The 17181-nt window shown below is 38.6% G+C and overlaps 1 protein-coding gene across 1 annotated transcript; it reads right to left on the bottom strand.

Moving 5' to 3' along the window:
- Positions 1–948: 948 nt before the first annotated feature.
- Positions 949–14723, bottom strand: slc39a4 (solute carrier family 39 member 4). Its single transcript, XM_047382821.1, has 12 exons — positions 12944–14723; positions 7931–8254; positions 6856–7057; positions 6587–6747; positions 5777–5951; positions 5394–5566; positions 4997–5176; positions 3924–4028; positions 3558–3615; positions 3316–3468; positions 3050–3237; positions 949–2967 (listed from the first exon to the last, which is right to left on the bottom strand). The coding sequence occupies exons 1-12, from the start codon at positions 13142–13144 to the stop codon at positions 2839–2841; spliced, it is 2049 nt and encodes a 682-aa protein (XP_047238777.1). The 5' UTR covers positions 13145–14723; the 3' UTR covers positions 949–2838.
- Between the last annotated feature and the right edge of the window lie 2458 nt (positions 14724–17181).

Below are 17181 nucleotides of genomic sequence, written 5' to 3'. Positions count from 1 at the left end.
CTCAGGATATCTTTTTCTAATCTTTAAATTCACTTGTCAATGTGAAACATATCAGTGGTACAAAAAAGCAATAACTGAACAAATCTTTAAAGGGACAAATGCTTTTTTCACAGCACTAAATAGTAGGGGTAATTATGAATTAGAAGCAAAATAATGTGGTTTTCAACACCTTTTAAATGACCATATGCCTATGGTCATCTAAAAAGGGCAAAGGGGAATAAACAGAATTATTATTTGCTTGTAACAGTTAACTTAGATTTTATGGGAAAAACCTAATTGGTTTAAAACACATTAATCTTGTATTAGGGGCTTAAGCCTATGCAAAAAGAGAATCAATCGCAACTAAGGTAGGTGTCACAACATCATTTATGTTTCATCATGTCAATCTAACTTTATTGAAAAGTCAACTTGGTGGTTTGTGTGTATTTGTATGCAAAATACATTAATTAATACACCTTTTCTGGCATCATGACAAATGGTAAAGACACTGTGACAACAGCTGACTGATTTATTAACATGAACAAAAGGAAATACTTTGCTCTAAGCTGAGGGATTCCAACAGGGTGTTTTCTGATAAGATGACCACGAAAGTCTGTCGCCTGATATGTCTCTTATCACAAACATATTGCTATCATTTTGCCGTTTGTCTAATGTGCACTGATACGTTTTTTTCAGCACAATACTCAGTATCATAGAAAGATGCTTGGAAGGAGTTTTCTTTTTTTAAACATGGTTACTGATTGACTGGATTTTGATAATTTTAGTTGGAATAGTTTCGCTTCATCTGTAGACTTCAGTGCATTTTGCGGAGTACTGCAGTCTGATACAAATACGCTGCCTCTGTGGTAAAGGCACATGTGAGCTTGGTTCAGTTTGTTCATAAAGCACCAGTAGTACTTGTGATCTACGGGCCCATTGCAGAGAAAGTAAACAGGTGCTCTCAAGATATATAAAGGCACACATTTTTTATTTACACATTTAACAAACATTTTATATATTTATAATTCATTCAATGAAACTATCAACTTATTCAAAATACTATTGCTACAGAAATTGTTTCAAAACATACAAACCAAAACAAATCCAATGTTTTTATCTAAATTTATTCAGGAAAGTGCTTCAATTTGATACAGTTCTTTAAAGAATTTGAAAAACCATCCTCAAAATCTCCACTCTGTTACTGGTAGTATTATTGTAGTGTACACATGGTCTTACAAACTTTCATTTGCTGGATTTAAGTTTAAATCTACCAAATGACCCAACATACTTAAGACCCTATTTACACCAGATTAGGACTGCCCTATAGTCTCCAGGATTTCTATGGTAACTTGAATGCTGCAGGATTGTGGCAAATTTGGAAACCCTCATTTCAGGTCAAACACAACCCTTTATATTCAATACACTGGTTTTTCCCCTCTGCTTTCCTTGCCAATCTACCACTACCACCATGTGTATCATGGCTGCAATAATTTGTTTCCCTACAATCTGTTGAATTCCCCTGTAAATGTGGGAGGTTTCTGCACCTCCCCCATCACTCTCAGTCTTATTGTGGTCAAACAAACTTGGATCAGTATTTTCATCACATTGCCAGCAGCATGAGGATGCTTGTGAGGGAGGTTTCTATACAGAGCGCTGGGGCACTGTTGAGCCTGCCTTTTTGCATGGTAACAATAATTCTGTGAGCATATCTAGGAAGGTGCAGTCAGAAAAGATTTATGATCTAAAAATCCAAAATCTGTTTTTCACTTATCCCTCCAGGTTGATTACTCAGAGGCTCTGAATCCTGAATTTGTTTGAGTTTTGTTCCAGCTATTGCAAAATTATATCATAAACCCTATGAGCTGCTGCCTGCACTTTTTCCTCCTCTCACATCATTAAATACCATGCCTTCTCTTTGATGGGGAGGTAAATACATTTTGAATTTTAACTACACCCTTCCTAAATGTTGCAACATTCAGCCTATATGCACAAATTGGAGATGTGTGTGGTTCTCTGGCTGGGAACTGTTACAGGATGTACTGATAGTAGTGTGCAAAGAACCTGAGCATGTTGTTGATTTTGTCTGAGTGTATATATTGTTTGTTTCACCTATTTGGTGAGATCCCTTTTCTTGCAGCCATTGCAGTTGTGGGACAAGATTCACACAATATCCATGGTATCAAATGGATTACAATAAGGCACTTATGAACTACTATATGCTGATGTAGCTAAACTGGTGTGTGGCCAGCATGGCAAGTCCAGATTTAAATTATTTGATGTCCAAGATGCACAGATCATGCAACATGGAAGAATTACCATTGCTGCTAACAGGCCTCAACATAGCAACCTGGAACAGATATACTGTCACTATGATAATGAGCTACTATAGAAGATTTGTGAATACTGTAAACACTCTCATGCTCTATCATGCATAATAGTGAGAACAATGTGCTCTTGATGCACCCAATTGGATCTCTCTAAGACCCTGCAGACCATCCAAGACCTAGTTGATTTTTAATTTTGTGGTGTGGTCTTGATCTGGTGTGAAGGGTGCAAAATAAGCTAACAGGGGACGAGGGGGCCCACTGATGGAATGGCGACCTGTCCAGGATGTAACCCCAGTCCCCACCCTCTGGGTCTGCAGTATGGATGAGTGGATAGGATGCATAGATATTGTGGCTGCTTTTATTTACATCAGTCAATATCTCTGTTCTTCTAGTCACCTTGTGACCACATTGAGGATATATTCAGTCAGAAAATGTACATTAATTTAGATTTTTTTTCCCCCAAAGGTTGTACAATGTTTCTAGTAACAAGATGAAAACATAAGAAAATACTGATTCATTACAATTAAAACAGTTAAAAGCGGATCTTGTCTTCATAAAGTGACAGCATCAGCAGCACAATCCAGCCGGTTAGAATACCAGCATTCTGCAGCAAAAACGCTTGCCACGGTTTCTTGCTGCTGAGATGGACCAATGTGGGAAGCTGGAAACAACAGAGGAAAGAGTTTTTAATCTGTTTCTGCAGGATTTGTGTGGTTCATAGGAAAGTGAAAAGTAGGACTCACCATATCAGCAAGCCCAACATACAGAAAGAGCCCAGCAGCTATTGCACCTATCCACTGCTGGGTTGCAAGGTCAGTGGCTACAGACAGAGAGATATACAGCCCAATAAAAGAGGTCAGGGCGCTGCACACATTTAAAAGCAATGTCTTTCGGACAGACAAGCCGCAGTGGAGCAGAATGGCAAAATCCCCTGCAGAAATAACACAGTGATGTTAAGTCTTTACCTAAAAAACAGATCAAATCAGACATTTAGTGTGAAATAGCTCACCGAGTTCATGAGGGAGTTCGTGGCAGAGCACAGCCACTGATGTGGCCAGACCAGACTTCAATGACATAGAGAAAGCTGCACCTATTGCTAATCCGTCTGCAAAGTTGTGTATCCCGTCACCAATAGTTATCATATAAGGCAGAAGGCGCTTTTCTGTAAGAGAGAAGATTATAGCTTGTGCAATAAACACAGCGATCCTCCCAATTTAATTAATTTTTTGTAATCAGAGTTATTTCACGTACCTCTTCTCTGCTTTTTCAGCTCCAAATTATTTTTTTCTTCTCCGTCTTCATTATCAACCTGAAATGCATGCATTACTTTTAATGTAAATCCAGACAACACACTCAAGCAGGTTGTCCTAGAAGTAAAACAACAAGGTTCCTTTGTTTAGATCTACTTGATCTGGAAAAGAAGACATTCATTATAACACTTAAGTTTTAAAGGTGATCTAATCCTGAATCATATCTGTGATTTTGAAAATGGGTGCTCCTGCACTTCCTTGCCAGTATTTGTTTACAAAAATACTTCACTGAGATGTATGATCTTTTTGTGCAGGTTATTTAGTTCAACCGTTTTAAATGTTATTAATTTTATAGTGTGCTTCTCACCAGATCTGCCTTTGATGAAGACTGTGACTTCTCTTTCTGTTTCTTTTCCGTTTGATACATCTCTAAAACCCCAACATGGTCACAGTGATGAGGGTTTGATTCTTCCTGCAAGAGGTGCAAAGGTTTTCAAAAATGAAGATTGAGACAAGGATTGATTAGAAGGCAAATCTAAAGAAAGGACAAACAGAATTTCTAAAAGCCAAAGTTGATTATAAATATAACAAAAACAGATTTTTATATCGACTGCAGAAAAAAAGACACAAAGGCCTCTTTCCTAGTTGGCTGGAATTTGGGCCCATTCCTACTGACAGAATTGGTCTGGTTTGCCTTGGTTGCACACACCTTTTCAGCTCCGCTCACAAATATTCTATGGGATTGAGATCAGGGCTTTGTCATGGTCTCTCCAAAAACATAGACTTTTTTGTCCTAAACTTACTTTTTTAAACTAATTTAATGGTATGATTGAAAGGCATTGTCCCCTAATAGGAAGACCCATATGTGCCAGAACTTTAACATCCTGGATGATGACTTATGAAGTTTCTTAGATCTTTCCGTTCTTAATGCATGATGCCAGCAGTTTTGTGAAGTGCACCACTTCATCCTCCTGTAAAACCTCCCCACAACATGATGCTGCCATTCCCGTACTTCACAGTTGGGATGGTGTTTTCACGCTTGCACGTTTTAATTAAACTGGCATCAAGCCTAAACCTGGGGTTTCCCAATTAGTTCAAAGGCCAAGTGGTCTTAATGTATGTAAATTTCTGAGTTAAAAATGTGACTAAAATATTTGCAAAAAATGATTAATTATTGTGGAAATAAAAAAATAGGAATAATTTACATAATTCTAACTGATCTAAAACTAGGAAGGTTTAGTCTGATTTAATGTAAGCCAGTAAGAAGAACTGATTATGTGTGAATGTAAATATCTGGTTTAAACTACATTTATTTATTATTGAATTGTCAGATTTACCACTGGAAAGATAGAGATCTGAAGATAGTAAAATATCTTTCAATAATAACATATTTTATTATATTTTATAACTTTACTGATTTTCAGGTTCGGTGTCTCCTACCCCATGATGATGATGATCACTTTCATTTGTAATCAATGAGAAGATGGTTTCCATCAGGTAAAATACATAGATCCCACCAATCATCGCCAGCATTTTAAATGTGTAGTCTGGGGTTTCTACGTGTTCGTGATGCTGCTCAGAGCTGCTCCCATCCTCTGTGTGAATGTGTATACCCAGAATCTAGAAGAACACAAGAAGAAGGTACAATTTAAACGCGTTAATGTAACTCATATCATGGAAAAAATATTTTCAAGCTACACTTTTACAAAAGACATAGGCTACTGGTGGAGAAGGAAAACCGGATCCAATAAGATTAACAATTAGAGATCATCATCAGCCATAATTTACTTCACATAATTCCTTTTGCTGCAACTTTGCAAGTGTTAAAATCACCCACCATTGGTACAAGGTGCAGCAGGGCGTCTCCCGTCAGTGAACCTACAGCCATGCTGATGCAGAACTGGATACACATCTGGAAAACATTGGTACACGAGGTACACAGCAGCATCACGATGCCACACATGGCCATGACGGTTATGATTACATTGGCAAGGGTTGCATAGAGGTATTCTGCAGGGGGGAGAGCAGTAGATAGAAGAGTTTAGGTTTGCAAAAATGAAACAAATATCCATCTAAATTTCATAAAGAAATTCCAATTCTCTTGAGATTACATGTTGAAAGTAGCTGGAAGTGCATAACACAATCAAAGCAACAGTGACTTCCATTGAAGCTCTTTGTATTCTGTTAGTTATTTAACTTTTAACTCAACATCACACTCACTGTCAGACTTGGAGAGCCCATTGGGAGTCTCTGGTTCCGTCCTGTTTGAGCATGATCCACTCAGGATCTGCTGGACCAGTGCAGGACTGAGCGTTGCAACGCCAGTTCGACCCATGCCAGAGCTTTCCTCAGACAGATTGTAGATCCGGACCAGTTCTTCAGCTGTGAAACAGTGCTGAAAAGAACGACAAACAAAAGAAAACAGTTTACATGTGGGTTTTTTTTTTTTTTTTTACATTCTTTAGACTACGGTACAGTTTTTTACCTGACAATGATAGCTTCATTATGCAGTGTGTGCTTAAAAATGAGAAAGGTGGATCATTTGAACCAGTCCGAGTTCTCAAAAATAACAGTGTTCTGAAAATGATTTGGAACTGGACTTATAATTAGTGGGAAAAGTGTTTGTCCCCCAACTAATTTAGTCTGTTTTTGCTTTTTGACACACTGAAAGGTTTCAGATCATCAACAAAGTTTGAATATCAGACAGAAATCAGTTTCCAAGTCATTTAATCTGACTTAGCTACTGTGAAATGGCCTTAAAACAGGCTGTGTTTACAAATCCTCCAGTGTGGCTGGTTTGGAAAGTTTTCCTACTTAATTAATAAAATCATCATTTTCCATTTGCTAAGGTTAACTTGGTCTAATTAAAAATTTCCTTGATAATCTGAAACATTTAACTGTGATAATAAAAAGCAAAAACAAGCTGTCTGTATGGGTTAAATACTTTTTCATTTTAATAAATCCTCACAGACGGTTAGGTTGTGTTATCCTAGTTTGGACTTTTAATATGTATTTTCTGCTGATACATACATGCTCCCAGGTGTTGCTACTTGTATGGCCTACATGGCGCTCATGTCCACTCTGCTTCCTTCGATAATGATCATCTTCGTTATGGTAATGGTCATGTTCGTGGTCATGTTCGTGGTCTTCCTCTGGTCCAATGTTCAGGCTCCTCATGAGAACCTCTAAATCTGCAGAACACAAAGCACACTTGAGCACAAACTAGCTTTACTTTGTAAAAATGGATGATTTCTTTTTAGCTGGTCTCTGCATGGACTGATGAGCCTGTGATTATTTACCATGAACAGTGAAATTTTCTGAACCAAGTCGAGTCAAGACATAATCCAGGAAGAAGCTCTCATCAGGTAGAGTCTGACCATTGAAGCAGTGACCAAGCAGGGCATGGTACAGGACACGCCCCAAAACGGCACCCACTTCCTGTTTCTGATCTACTGACGATGGGTCAACCTCCATCATGATGCCGCTGGCAGTTACACAGCTCTGAAGTTAGGAAGATAAGAAACCTCAATCTAATGGTTCTTCTGCAAGATGCCTGTCAGTTTGGACAGTTTAGAAAATGATGTTCTCTCTTTATGGTGTTGACCTTGAATGTGAGCAGCGAGTGTGTTTTTTGGTTCACTAACTGTAATTAATGTCACTGCTGGGAAATCTCTGTTGTGCTTCAAATCAAAGCAACTTTAGGAATATCTTACAGTTGACCAATCAAACCAGATTTTCCTGTTTCTGAACTATCTAAAAATGTCCGTAAGGTTGTAGGTGATGTGTTGCTGTGTTAAACACTTTTAATAGTTTAGCATTCTGCAGCACAAACATGCATAAAGTGATGAACTATGCCAAAAAGATATTTAAGGTACTTAAGAAATGTGCAGCGCTGTGAAAGTTATTCACTGTCTGAAATAAGTGACAAAAAATATTGAACATTTTCATTACATTCTTATTTTTGGAGCTGCACTTGTATTGACTATCATTAATCCATAATGAAACTGGGATCAAAACAGCCTGTTATATTGGTATGATTGATGTGGTTCTGGCAACCAGAACTAAGCTGGGATCTGTCCAATGTCCAGGCAGTTTAAAATAGTGTGCAGACTTTGTGGCGTGTAGATGGTGTGAACATGCTGTGCAAATCTTTACCTCGTCAGCTGATGCTGTTAGCTAATAAAATAACTCTTAAATGACAGGTTTAACATTCTTTTATTGATACCTCAGATAAAAGCTGACCTCCTCATGAGAAAAACGTTAACTATTGAGTCATAAAGACTGTTATGAGAGTTTGTTAAATGGCTATTAGTTTTCTTTTTTACTTTTAATTATTTTGAGTAGACGTTTCTTCCAATTTTCTAACAGTCTTACCTTATTATCTGAGGGCTCATAGTGGTTGTGCAGCTCCTGAATCACACCCTCTAATCCAAGAACATCCATGTGATTGTGTGAGTGTTCGCGGTGGTCAGAATGTGTGTATTTGTGTAGAAAATGGTCTGTCTCCTCTGCCCACCTCCCCTGTCCTATTACAGTACAGACCAAGCCAGGTGAGGAGAGGTACAGGACGCTGCCTGCAGCAAGAGGCGGGAACTGAGACACGCTGACGGTTACGTTTTCCTCAACTTTTCTGTTTTCTGCTTTCCCGTAGATGGAGAGATTCCCGATGAGCTGATGAACAGCACCTGCCAAATCACACTGAGTATTCACACAACAAACAGACGCAGAAAAAGAAACAGAAGAGACAAATCAGTTTAACTAATTTGCAGGAGCTAGACAGGGTTCAGCAAATGTTTGCTAAAACTAAAAAGCAAACTACAGTGCACTTTCATTTGCCTTAAACTCTATTAAGATTTTGTCACATTAAAAACTAAAGTGTCAATGTTTTATGTATTAAAATTGGGATTTTATGTGATTTCTGTGACATACAAAAGGGCATAACTGTGAAGTAGAAGGAAAAGCATCCATGATTCTCACAATTCTTTTTAAAACAAATTTGAAAAGTGAGACATGCAAATATTCAGCCACAGTTGATACTTATCGACCCACCTTTTGTTGTGATTACAGTGGCCAGCCATTTGGTTTATGTCCCTATCATCATTGCACAGCTAGAGACTAAAATTTCTCCACCTACCTCTTTGCTAGCTCAGTCATATTAGATCGAAAGCCTAGGTGAATATCAATTTTCGATAGGATTTAGATCTGAACTTTGACGGGCCATTTCATAACATGAATATGCTTTGATCTAAACAATTTTATATCAGGTCTGGCTGTATGTTTATGGTCATTGTCCTACTGGAAGATGAACTTATGCTCCAGTCTGAAGTCTTTCACGGCCTCTAACAGTTTTTCCTTCAGGACTTCCCTGCATTTAGCTCCATCCACCTTTCCATCAACTCTAAACAGCTTCTCCTACTAGAAAAGCATCCCCCAAGCATGATGCTGCCACGACCATATTTCCACACAGGGATGGTGTGTTCAGGGTCATGTGCATTGTTAGTTCTCCACTTGGAGTTCTGCAAGTGGGTTAAAAAGCTCGATTTGGGTCTCATCTGATCAGAACACCTTTGTCTACATGTTTGCTGTGTCTCCTACATGGCTTTCGGAAAACTGCAAAACAGGACTTCTAATGACTTTCATTTGACAATAGCTCTCCTCATCCCACTCTTCATGAGCTAAAGATCTCTGCAGCTCCTCCAGAGTTATACTGAACCTCTTGGATGCTTCTTTGAATAATGCTCTTCTTGCTTGGCTTGTTAGCTTAGTTGTGTTTGTAGGTTTGTAGTTGAGCCATTATCTTTCCATTTTTAGATGATGGATCAAACAGGACTCTGAGATGTTCAAAGTTGGGGATAACGTTTTACAGCTTAAACCTGCTTTAAACCTCTCCACAACGTTTCTTATGTGTTCGTTCTTCTTCATGATGCTGTTTGTTCACTGATGTTCTTGAACAAACCTCTGAGGCCTTCACAGAACAGTTGCATTTATATCAAGATCAAAGTAAACACAGCTGTTTCCTACTTATAAATCACATGACAGGGTAAAAGGCGCTGAATACAAGTACATGACACTTTTCAGACTGTAGTTTTATCATTTAACATTTTCATTCCACTTCACAATTATACACAAATTTATGTTGGCATATTTCATAAAATCCTAGCAGAACGCATTGACGTTTGTGATGTAATGTGAAACGCATTTTCACCTTGTGTCACTTTGGAAAGGCACTGTGATCTCATTACTGAAAGCATCATTATTGCCTTTGAAATGCAGTTATCAGATAAGAAGCAGAAAACATAGCTGGCAATATAGATGAAGAACACCGTAAAATGCTGACAACCCTCTATTCTGATCCAGAATCGGATGGGAGGGGAAAAGAAGTAGGACAGGGTTATTTATTTTAGTTAAAGTTTATTTTGCTAAATAAATATATAGTTCTGGTAAAATTCTGTTGTATTCCACTGATTGTATTTCCTTAATCTCAAACGGACATTTATGAGGATCTTTTGTAATTTGGTTTACCCTGACATATGATTTAAAGATATGTCTCTTTGCCTTTTTGATAGTATTGCTTTTAATTGTGTTAACATTCCCCACGAATGTCTATGGATCTATTCTGAGGAGAAAGAAGCAAAGTTCAAGCAGCAGAAACTGAATTTCACTCTGCTCTCGTTATGCAACAGCAGTAGACGATGAGACGAGTAACATTCATTGCACCCTACAATTTAGGTGATTCGATCCTTCAAAATGACGACAATGACTGAACATTACATGTTATAATTTGGATCATCCATGACTTGCATTTTAGGTCCTAATTAACCCACTAGGAATTTTTCACTTACTAAAATCTTAAATCAGGGAGGAAAGTGGAGGCTGTGTAGACGTTCAGGGCTCTGTTTCTACTGATAAAGTAGTTTTATCTGAATCAAAAATTTAAATAGAGGAAATACATTAATTAAATACGGGAAAAGGAAAGTTATCAACCTCTAAAAAGGAATAAAGAAACAAAAAAGTTGATTATTCATCTGTAAACTTGATCAACAATTTCCTATGAATAGTTTATTGTGTAATTTATAAGCACTGAGATAAAATATGTTTAAATAACAGTAAATAATAGCTTTTGCAAAACTACATTTTAAAAATACAAACGTCATACATACATTTTTATTAATTAAATTAGTGCTGTAACCTAACTAATCTCTGGTTAGTAAAGAATATTATGAGCCAGAAAAAAGCATAGAGAGCAGCAGGTCCTGTACAGCGTAAAGTGATGCAGCCACTTCTTTTGTTTTTTTAGAGAAAAGGTTTGGTTCTGTTAATCCTTTTTAACAACCTATACTTGTTCAGTCTTTATTTAATTGTCTACCGAGGCCAGAAAATTACACATTCTGACCTTAGGATGACCCTATTGGAGAGATGAGACAACTATCTTAAATGTTTTCAACTTGTAAATAATCATAATTTTATATTTAGGTTGTTTGGAGACGACCTTCCAACCTTTTTAGATGAATGGGTCGCTACAGTTTAACAAATAGTTACTGAGTTGTTTCCTCTTCATGATGAAAAACAGCAGGAAGATTCAAGTCCACAGCTGACAGGACTTTTGTCCGAGATCCAAGCAGTCCAAAAAATCCAAGCAAGATTTATGTGATTACACTTAGTGGAAAATGCTGTTTTGTGCGACTGCATTTATTTTTTCCTTGTCTATTTTACTCTTTTGTTATTACTGTTTTTCTTTTTGCTGTGTGCTATTTAGTTATCACTTTTCTTCTGATATACTGTGAATTTCCCCGCTTACAGATAAAGGATTATTTAATTCTTTTTTTAAATAACTTTTACTAATCAGTGTGTTTATTCAGAACAGAGGTTCCCAAAGATGGGGTCAGGACCCCAGTGGTGATCACAAATATGTGGGTCTTTGAGATGCTCTTCAGAAATGAAACTAAATAATACAAATAATAATGGTAACGATGATATAAATATAAGAAGAGCTAAATAAAATAAATATATTTGCTGTTAATGCTGGTTTTGATGTCATTATGCCCATTTGTAAGGTTTCAGCAACCTTTACAAGCCTTTCTTGCCCTCGCTCCGACTAAATAAAATTTGTCTAGATCCGTAAATCCTACATGACCCTTAGAAAAGAAGTATAGCTTGCCAAGTTTCATGAATACCTACTATAAAATGTATTTGTTTTGTGGTTTAATTAAATCATTTTTTAAATAATTATTAATATTTTAGATTGTTTTTGTTTTACAACAAAAAACATCTAATTTCCACCAACGAGACCAAACAAAATGTTTCATATTTATTGGGAATAAAGGGAGATAAAAAAAAAAAAACAAACACGTAACTGGCAACTGAATGACGAAACAAACAAATAAAATACATTACATCACTGTTATTCTTTTGTGAAAATCATATGTAGATGGTGTGTGAAAACACAGAAAAACGCTTTTTTATCACCTTAATATTTAACAATATGGCCTAAAGAACCACGCTTGTCACCGGAGCTGCAGGTTACAATCTCCCGGCTTAGTGGTTATGCAACAGTCGGGGACTCTTCCACTGTCATTTTATATGTCTGAAGCTGAAAAGTTTAGGAACCACTAACTTGGAAGCTCCTGCTTATTCTCTTAATTACTATTCGGCAGTAGAGGTATTTCATTTATTTTATTATTATTTAACCTGCATGTCAGCTTTATTGTAATGAGAGTCTGGACTCATTAAAAAGCAGTCAAAGACATTCTGATTCAAACATAGTATTCCTTATTATCTCTTTAAATATTGTATAGTTGGTTTTTACTATCGGCGTAATTAAATTTGTCCTTGTTGTCTTTATAGTTACACTTAAATCTAGTAATGTTTAAATGCCCTTTTTGTAGAGTTGCAATAGGCGGTATATAAAAAATGTACTTGTTTACTGTTTTACTCATTTTAGCCAATAGCTGGTTCGCATATATATATATGTGAATTTAAACACGTTAATAATTGTAACCGTTGGACAACCATATTAAAATTGCCACAAAAAAAAAAACAAGACAATTTGAACTTTCATTATCAGTATTTGTGTATTTTGTGACTCTAAATACATTTTTATAAGGCGAAAGAAAACATGCCAATTTTAAGTTTTGCTTTGGATTGAATCAAGTCATCTTCGCTTTAAATTCTTTTTTAGCATTTAATCTTTAAGATACGTTTTGTTTCTAACTAAATTAACAAATTACGACGAATATTCTTGTATATAATTACAAAACTGAGTTTTTCCGCGGGCGCCAGGTGCAGCTGATTAATAGCTCTTGGACCTCGACCTCTCTCCACCTGAGCCGCACTTCGGTTCCTGGCTCTGTCTAACCTGGCAGCCTGGTTTGGCCTAATAAAACTTACCTTTTCACACGGCACCTCGCCGCACTGCACACGCTTCTGCAGGGTATTAAAGAGGGAGCGAAGGGACTCCCCGGTCAGAAAGCGCTGTCCCGGAGACACGACGCTGACCACCGCGCTGTACGCGTCCTCCACAGCCGAAACAGAACCAACCAAACCAGGACCGAAGGAGAGGGAAATGAGCATCAGGATGAAGAACTTCATCTTAAAACTTTCTTCAGCCAGGATGGATATAAGTTAAAGTCGCTGCTTTGTGGACACATTGAGCCTTGTGGAGCCTCCACTCACTGATATACTCCTGAAAAACCTCCATAGTCACACCGGATCTGGACTCTGGATTGTGATTGGCTGAGACGTGGGTCGGAGTTTACTGTGTCTACTGCATAAAATACCAGCAGGCTGCAGGCCAGAGAAGGTCTCTACAGCAGCCTAACGACACCCTTGTTGCAGCTGTGCCTGTTTGGAATAATAATAATAAAAAAAAAAAATAAATAAATAAAAAAAAAAATATATATATATATATATATTTTGTTTTTTGGAACAAATTCAGTGATAATGAAATGATTGCTCAACCGTACAGAAGAACATTTGGAGGTTATATAGCTTTAGTGAATATAATGGGCGGTTTTCACACTTTTCGAATGGAAAACGGGATTTTTACCTATGCGAAAAGGTATTTGCTACCTAAAAAAAAAATGTTCGTGTGGCCTCTGGCGGCAGCTGCTGCCAACTAACTTTTGTGATAACTGGCAATGAGTTACTTTGAGTTGCTGTCAGTGTTGGTTTTTGATTTAAGCAACATTGCCCAGGGTGGCAACAAAAGGAGGGTGCTCCAGCAGGAGCCTTATTATCTCTCAGTTGTTCCCTGAATAAGTTTTGCATTGCTTATTTGGTGCCTGCCTGTGTTTTGTAGTTACACTTGTTTTGCTGCCAACACATGAGTTTACCTGGTGGGGTTGGATTAACCTGTTATGTTTTCTCTGCCATTAGCAAGAGTGCTTTAGTGTTATGTTTAGTTATGTGTAGGAGTTGCTTGCTCATGGGTGGCATTCATGGAGTCCCATTGATGAGGTGTTTAGGCCAGTCTTTGCAGAGCTGTTTTTTCCTCTTTTCTTTTTCAGTTGTTTGTCAAGGAGGAATGGCTTGTTTTAAAGTCATGCTACACAGCGTCCCAACCGGATTTAAATCCAGGTTTTGATTAGACCAAATATGTTAAGAGGTACACTTGCTTTGGATGATTGTCCTGCTGCATAAACTCCTGTTACTTCACGCTTAAGGTCACAAACTGATGGTTGGACATGCTCCTGTAGGATTTTTTGTGAAGAACAGAACTTTGCCCTTGGAACTCACCCATTTCTGCTTCAAGGGACTTAATCTACATTAACAACCCAGGTTTCAGACCCCTAGTTGAAAGACATAAAAAAACAACGCAGAAGATGAGAAGATTCTGGGAAGTTACATGCTAGAGAAAAATATTCTAGAACTTATAGTAGAAACGCCTCTGTTGTAACCCTAACCAGGCTGGTCCATGCTATTGACATTTTTCTTCTTATCTGCTCATGAGATCTTTGTGAAATGTTTTTTTGAGACCTTTTAGACTCTTTCATGTTGTCACACAAGTTCTATTTTAGGAAGTTTTGGAAAACAGTTTAATTTGCCATTTGAAATTACACTTGGGTGTAAGTACAGGTCCTTCTAAAAAAATTAGCATATTGTGATAAAGTTCATTATTTTCCATAATGTAATGATGAAAATTTAACATTCATATATTTTAGATTCATTGCACACTAACTGAAATATTTCAGGTCTTTTATTGTCTTAATACGGATGATTGTGGCATACAGCTCATGAAAACCCAAAATTCCTATCTCACAAAATTAGCATATTTCATCTGACCAATAAAAGAAAAGTGTTTTTAATACAAAAAACGTCAACCTTCAAATAATCATGTACAGTTATGCACTCAATACTTGGTCGGGAATCCTTTGGCAGAAATGACTGCTTCAATGCGGCGTGGCATGGAGGCAATCAGCCTGTGGCACTGCTGAGGTCTTATGGAGGCCCAGGATGCTTCGATAGCGGCCTTTAGCTCATCCAGAGTGTTGGGTCTTGAGTCTCTCAACGTTCTCTTCACAATATCCCACAGATTCTCTATGGGGTTCAGGTCAGGAGAGTTGGCAGGCCAATTGAGCACAGTGATACCATGGTCAGTAAACCATTTACCAGTGGTTTTGGCACTGTGAGCAGGTGCCAGGTCGTGCTGAAAAATGAAATCTTCATCTCCATAAAGCTTTTCAGCAGATGGAAGCATGAAGTGCTCCAAAATCTCCTGATAGCTAGCTGCATTGACCCTGCCCTTGATAAAACACAGTGGACCAACACCAGCAGCTGACACGGCATCCCAGACCATCACTGACTGTGGGTACTTGACACTGGACTTCTGGCATTTTGGCATTTCCTTCTCCCCAGTCTTCCTCCAGACTCTGGCACCTTGATTTCCGAATGACATGCAGAATTTGCTTTCATCCGAAAAAAGTACTTTGGACCACTGAGCAACAGTCCAGTGCTGCTTCTCTGTAGCCCAGGTCTGGGGAATGCGGCACCTGTAGCCCATTTCCTGCACACGCCTGTGCACGGTGGCTCTGGATGTTTCTACTCCAGACTTAGTCCACTGCTTCCGCAGGTCCCCTAAGGTCTGGAATCGGCCCTTCTCCACAATCTTCCTCAGGGTCCGGTCACCTCTTCTCGTTGTGCAGCGTTTTCTGCCACACTTTTTCCTTCCCACAGACTTCCCACTGAGGTGCCTTGATACAGCACTCTGGGAACAGCCTATTCGTTCAGAAATTTCTTTCTGTGTCTTACCCTCTTGCTTGAGGGTGTCAATAGTGGCCTTCTGGACAGCAGTCAGGTCGGCAGTCTTACCCATGATTGGGGTTTTGAGTGATGAACCAGGCTGGGAGTTTTAAAGGCCTCAGGAATCTTTTGCAGGTGTTTAGAGTTAACTCGTTGATTCAGATGATTAGGTTCATAGCTCGTTTAGAGACCCTTTTAATGATATGCTAATTTTGTGAGATAGGAATTTTGGGTTTTCATGAACTGTATGACAAAATCATCCGTATTAAGACAATAAAAGACCTGAAATATTTCAGTTAGTGTGCAATGAATCTAAAATATATGAATGTTAAATTTTCATCATGACATTATGGAAAATAATTAACTTTACCACAATATGCAAATTTTTTAGAAGGACCTGTATGTGCATTGCAAATTATATACACTGCTCAAACAAAATAAAGTGAACACTCAAATAACACATCCTAGATCAGAATGAATAAAATATTCTCATGAAATACTTTGTTCTGTACAAAGTTGAATGTGTTGACAACAAAATCACACAAAAATCATCAATGGAAATCAAATTTATTAACCAATGGAGGCCTGGATTTGGAGTCACACACAACATTAAAGTGGAAAAACACACTACAGGCTGATCCAACTTTGATGTAATGTCCTTAAAACAAGTCAAAATGAGGCTCAGTATTGTGTGTGACCTCCACGTGCCTGTATGACCTCCCTACAACGCCTGGGCATGCTCCTGATGAGACGGTGGATGGTCTCCTGAGGGATCTCCTCCCAGACCTGGACTAAAGCATCCGCCCACTCCTGGACAGTCTGTGGTGCATCGTGACGTTGGTGGATGGAGCGAGACATGATGTCCCAGATGTGCTCAATCGGATTCAGGTCTTGGGAACGGGCGGGCCAGTCCATAGCTTCAATGTCTTCATCTTGCAGGAACTGCTGACACACTCCAGCCACATGAGGTCTAGCATTGTCCTGCATTAGGAGGAACCCAGGGCCAACCGTACCAGCATATGGTCTCACAAGGGGTCTGAGGATCTCATCTTGGTACCTAATGGCAGTCAGGCTACCTCTGGCGAGCACATGGAGGGTCATGTGGCACTCCAAAGAAATGCCACCCCACACCATTACTGACCCACTGCCAAACCGGTCATGCTGAAGGATGTTGCAGGCAGCAGATCGCTCTCCACGGTGTCTCCAGGCTCTGTCACGTCTGTCACATGTGCTCAGTGTGAACCTGCTTTCATCTGTGAAGAGCACAGGGTGCCAGTGGCGAATTTGCACGGTGTTGGGCTGTAAGCACAACCCCCATTTGTGGATGTCGGGGCCTCATACCATCCCCATGGAGTTGGTTTCGAACCGTTTGTGCAGAGACATGCACA

This window comes from Girardinichthys multiradiatus, chromosome 13 (assembly GCF_021462225.1).
Source record: "Girardinichthys multiradiatus isolate DD_20200921_A chromosome 13, DD_fGirMul_XY1, whole genome shotgun sequence".
Lineage (NCBI taxonomy): Eukaryota > Metazoa > Chordata > Actinopteri > Cyprinodontiformes > Goodeidae > Girardinichthys > Girardinichthys multiradiatus.
Note: the sequence above shows the minus strand (reverse complement) of the source record. Positions and strands in the feature narration are given on the sequence as shown.

Bases quoted from the DNA above. Each gene is read 5' to 3' on its own strand.
- slc39a4 (XM_047382821.1), bottom strand. From the start codon at position 13,144: ATGAAGTTCTTCATCCTGATGCTCATTTCCCTCTCCTTCGGTCCTGGT. The intron at 8,255-12,943 runs GTAAGTTTTATT...GTGAATACTCAG, and splicing joins GCGAGGTGCCGTGTGAAAAG to TGTGATTTGGCAGGTGCTGT. The intron at 5,567-5,776 runs GTGAGTGTGATG...TCCCCCCTGCAG, and splicing joins TGGGCTCTCCAAGTCTGACA to AATACCTCTATGCAACCCTT.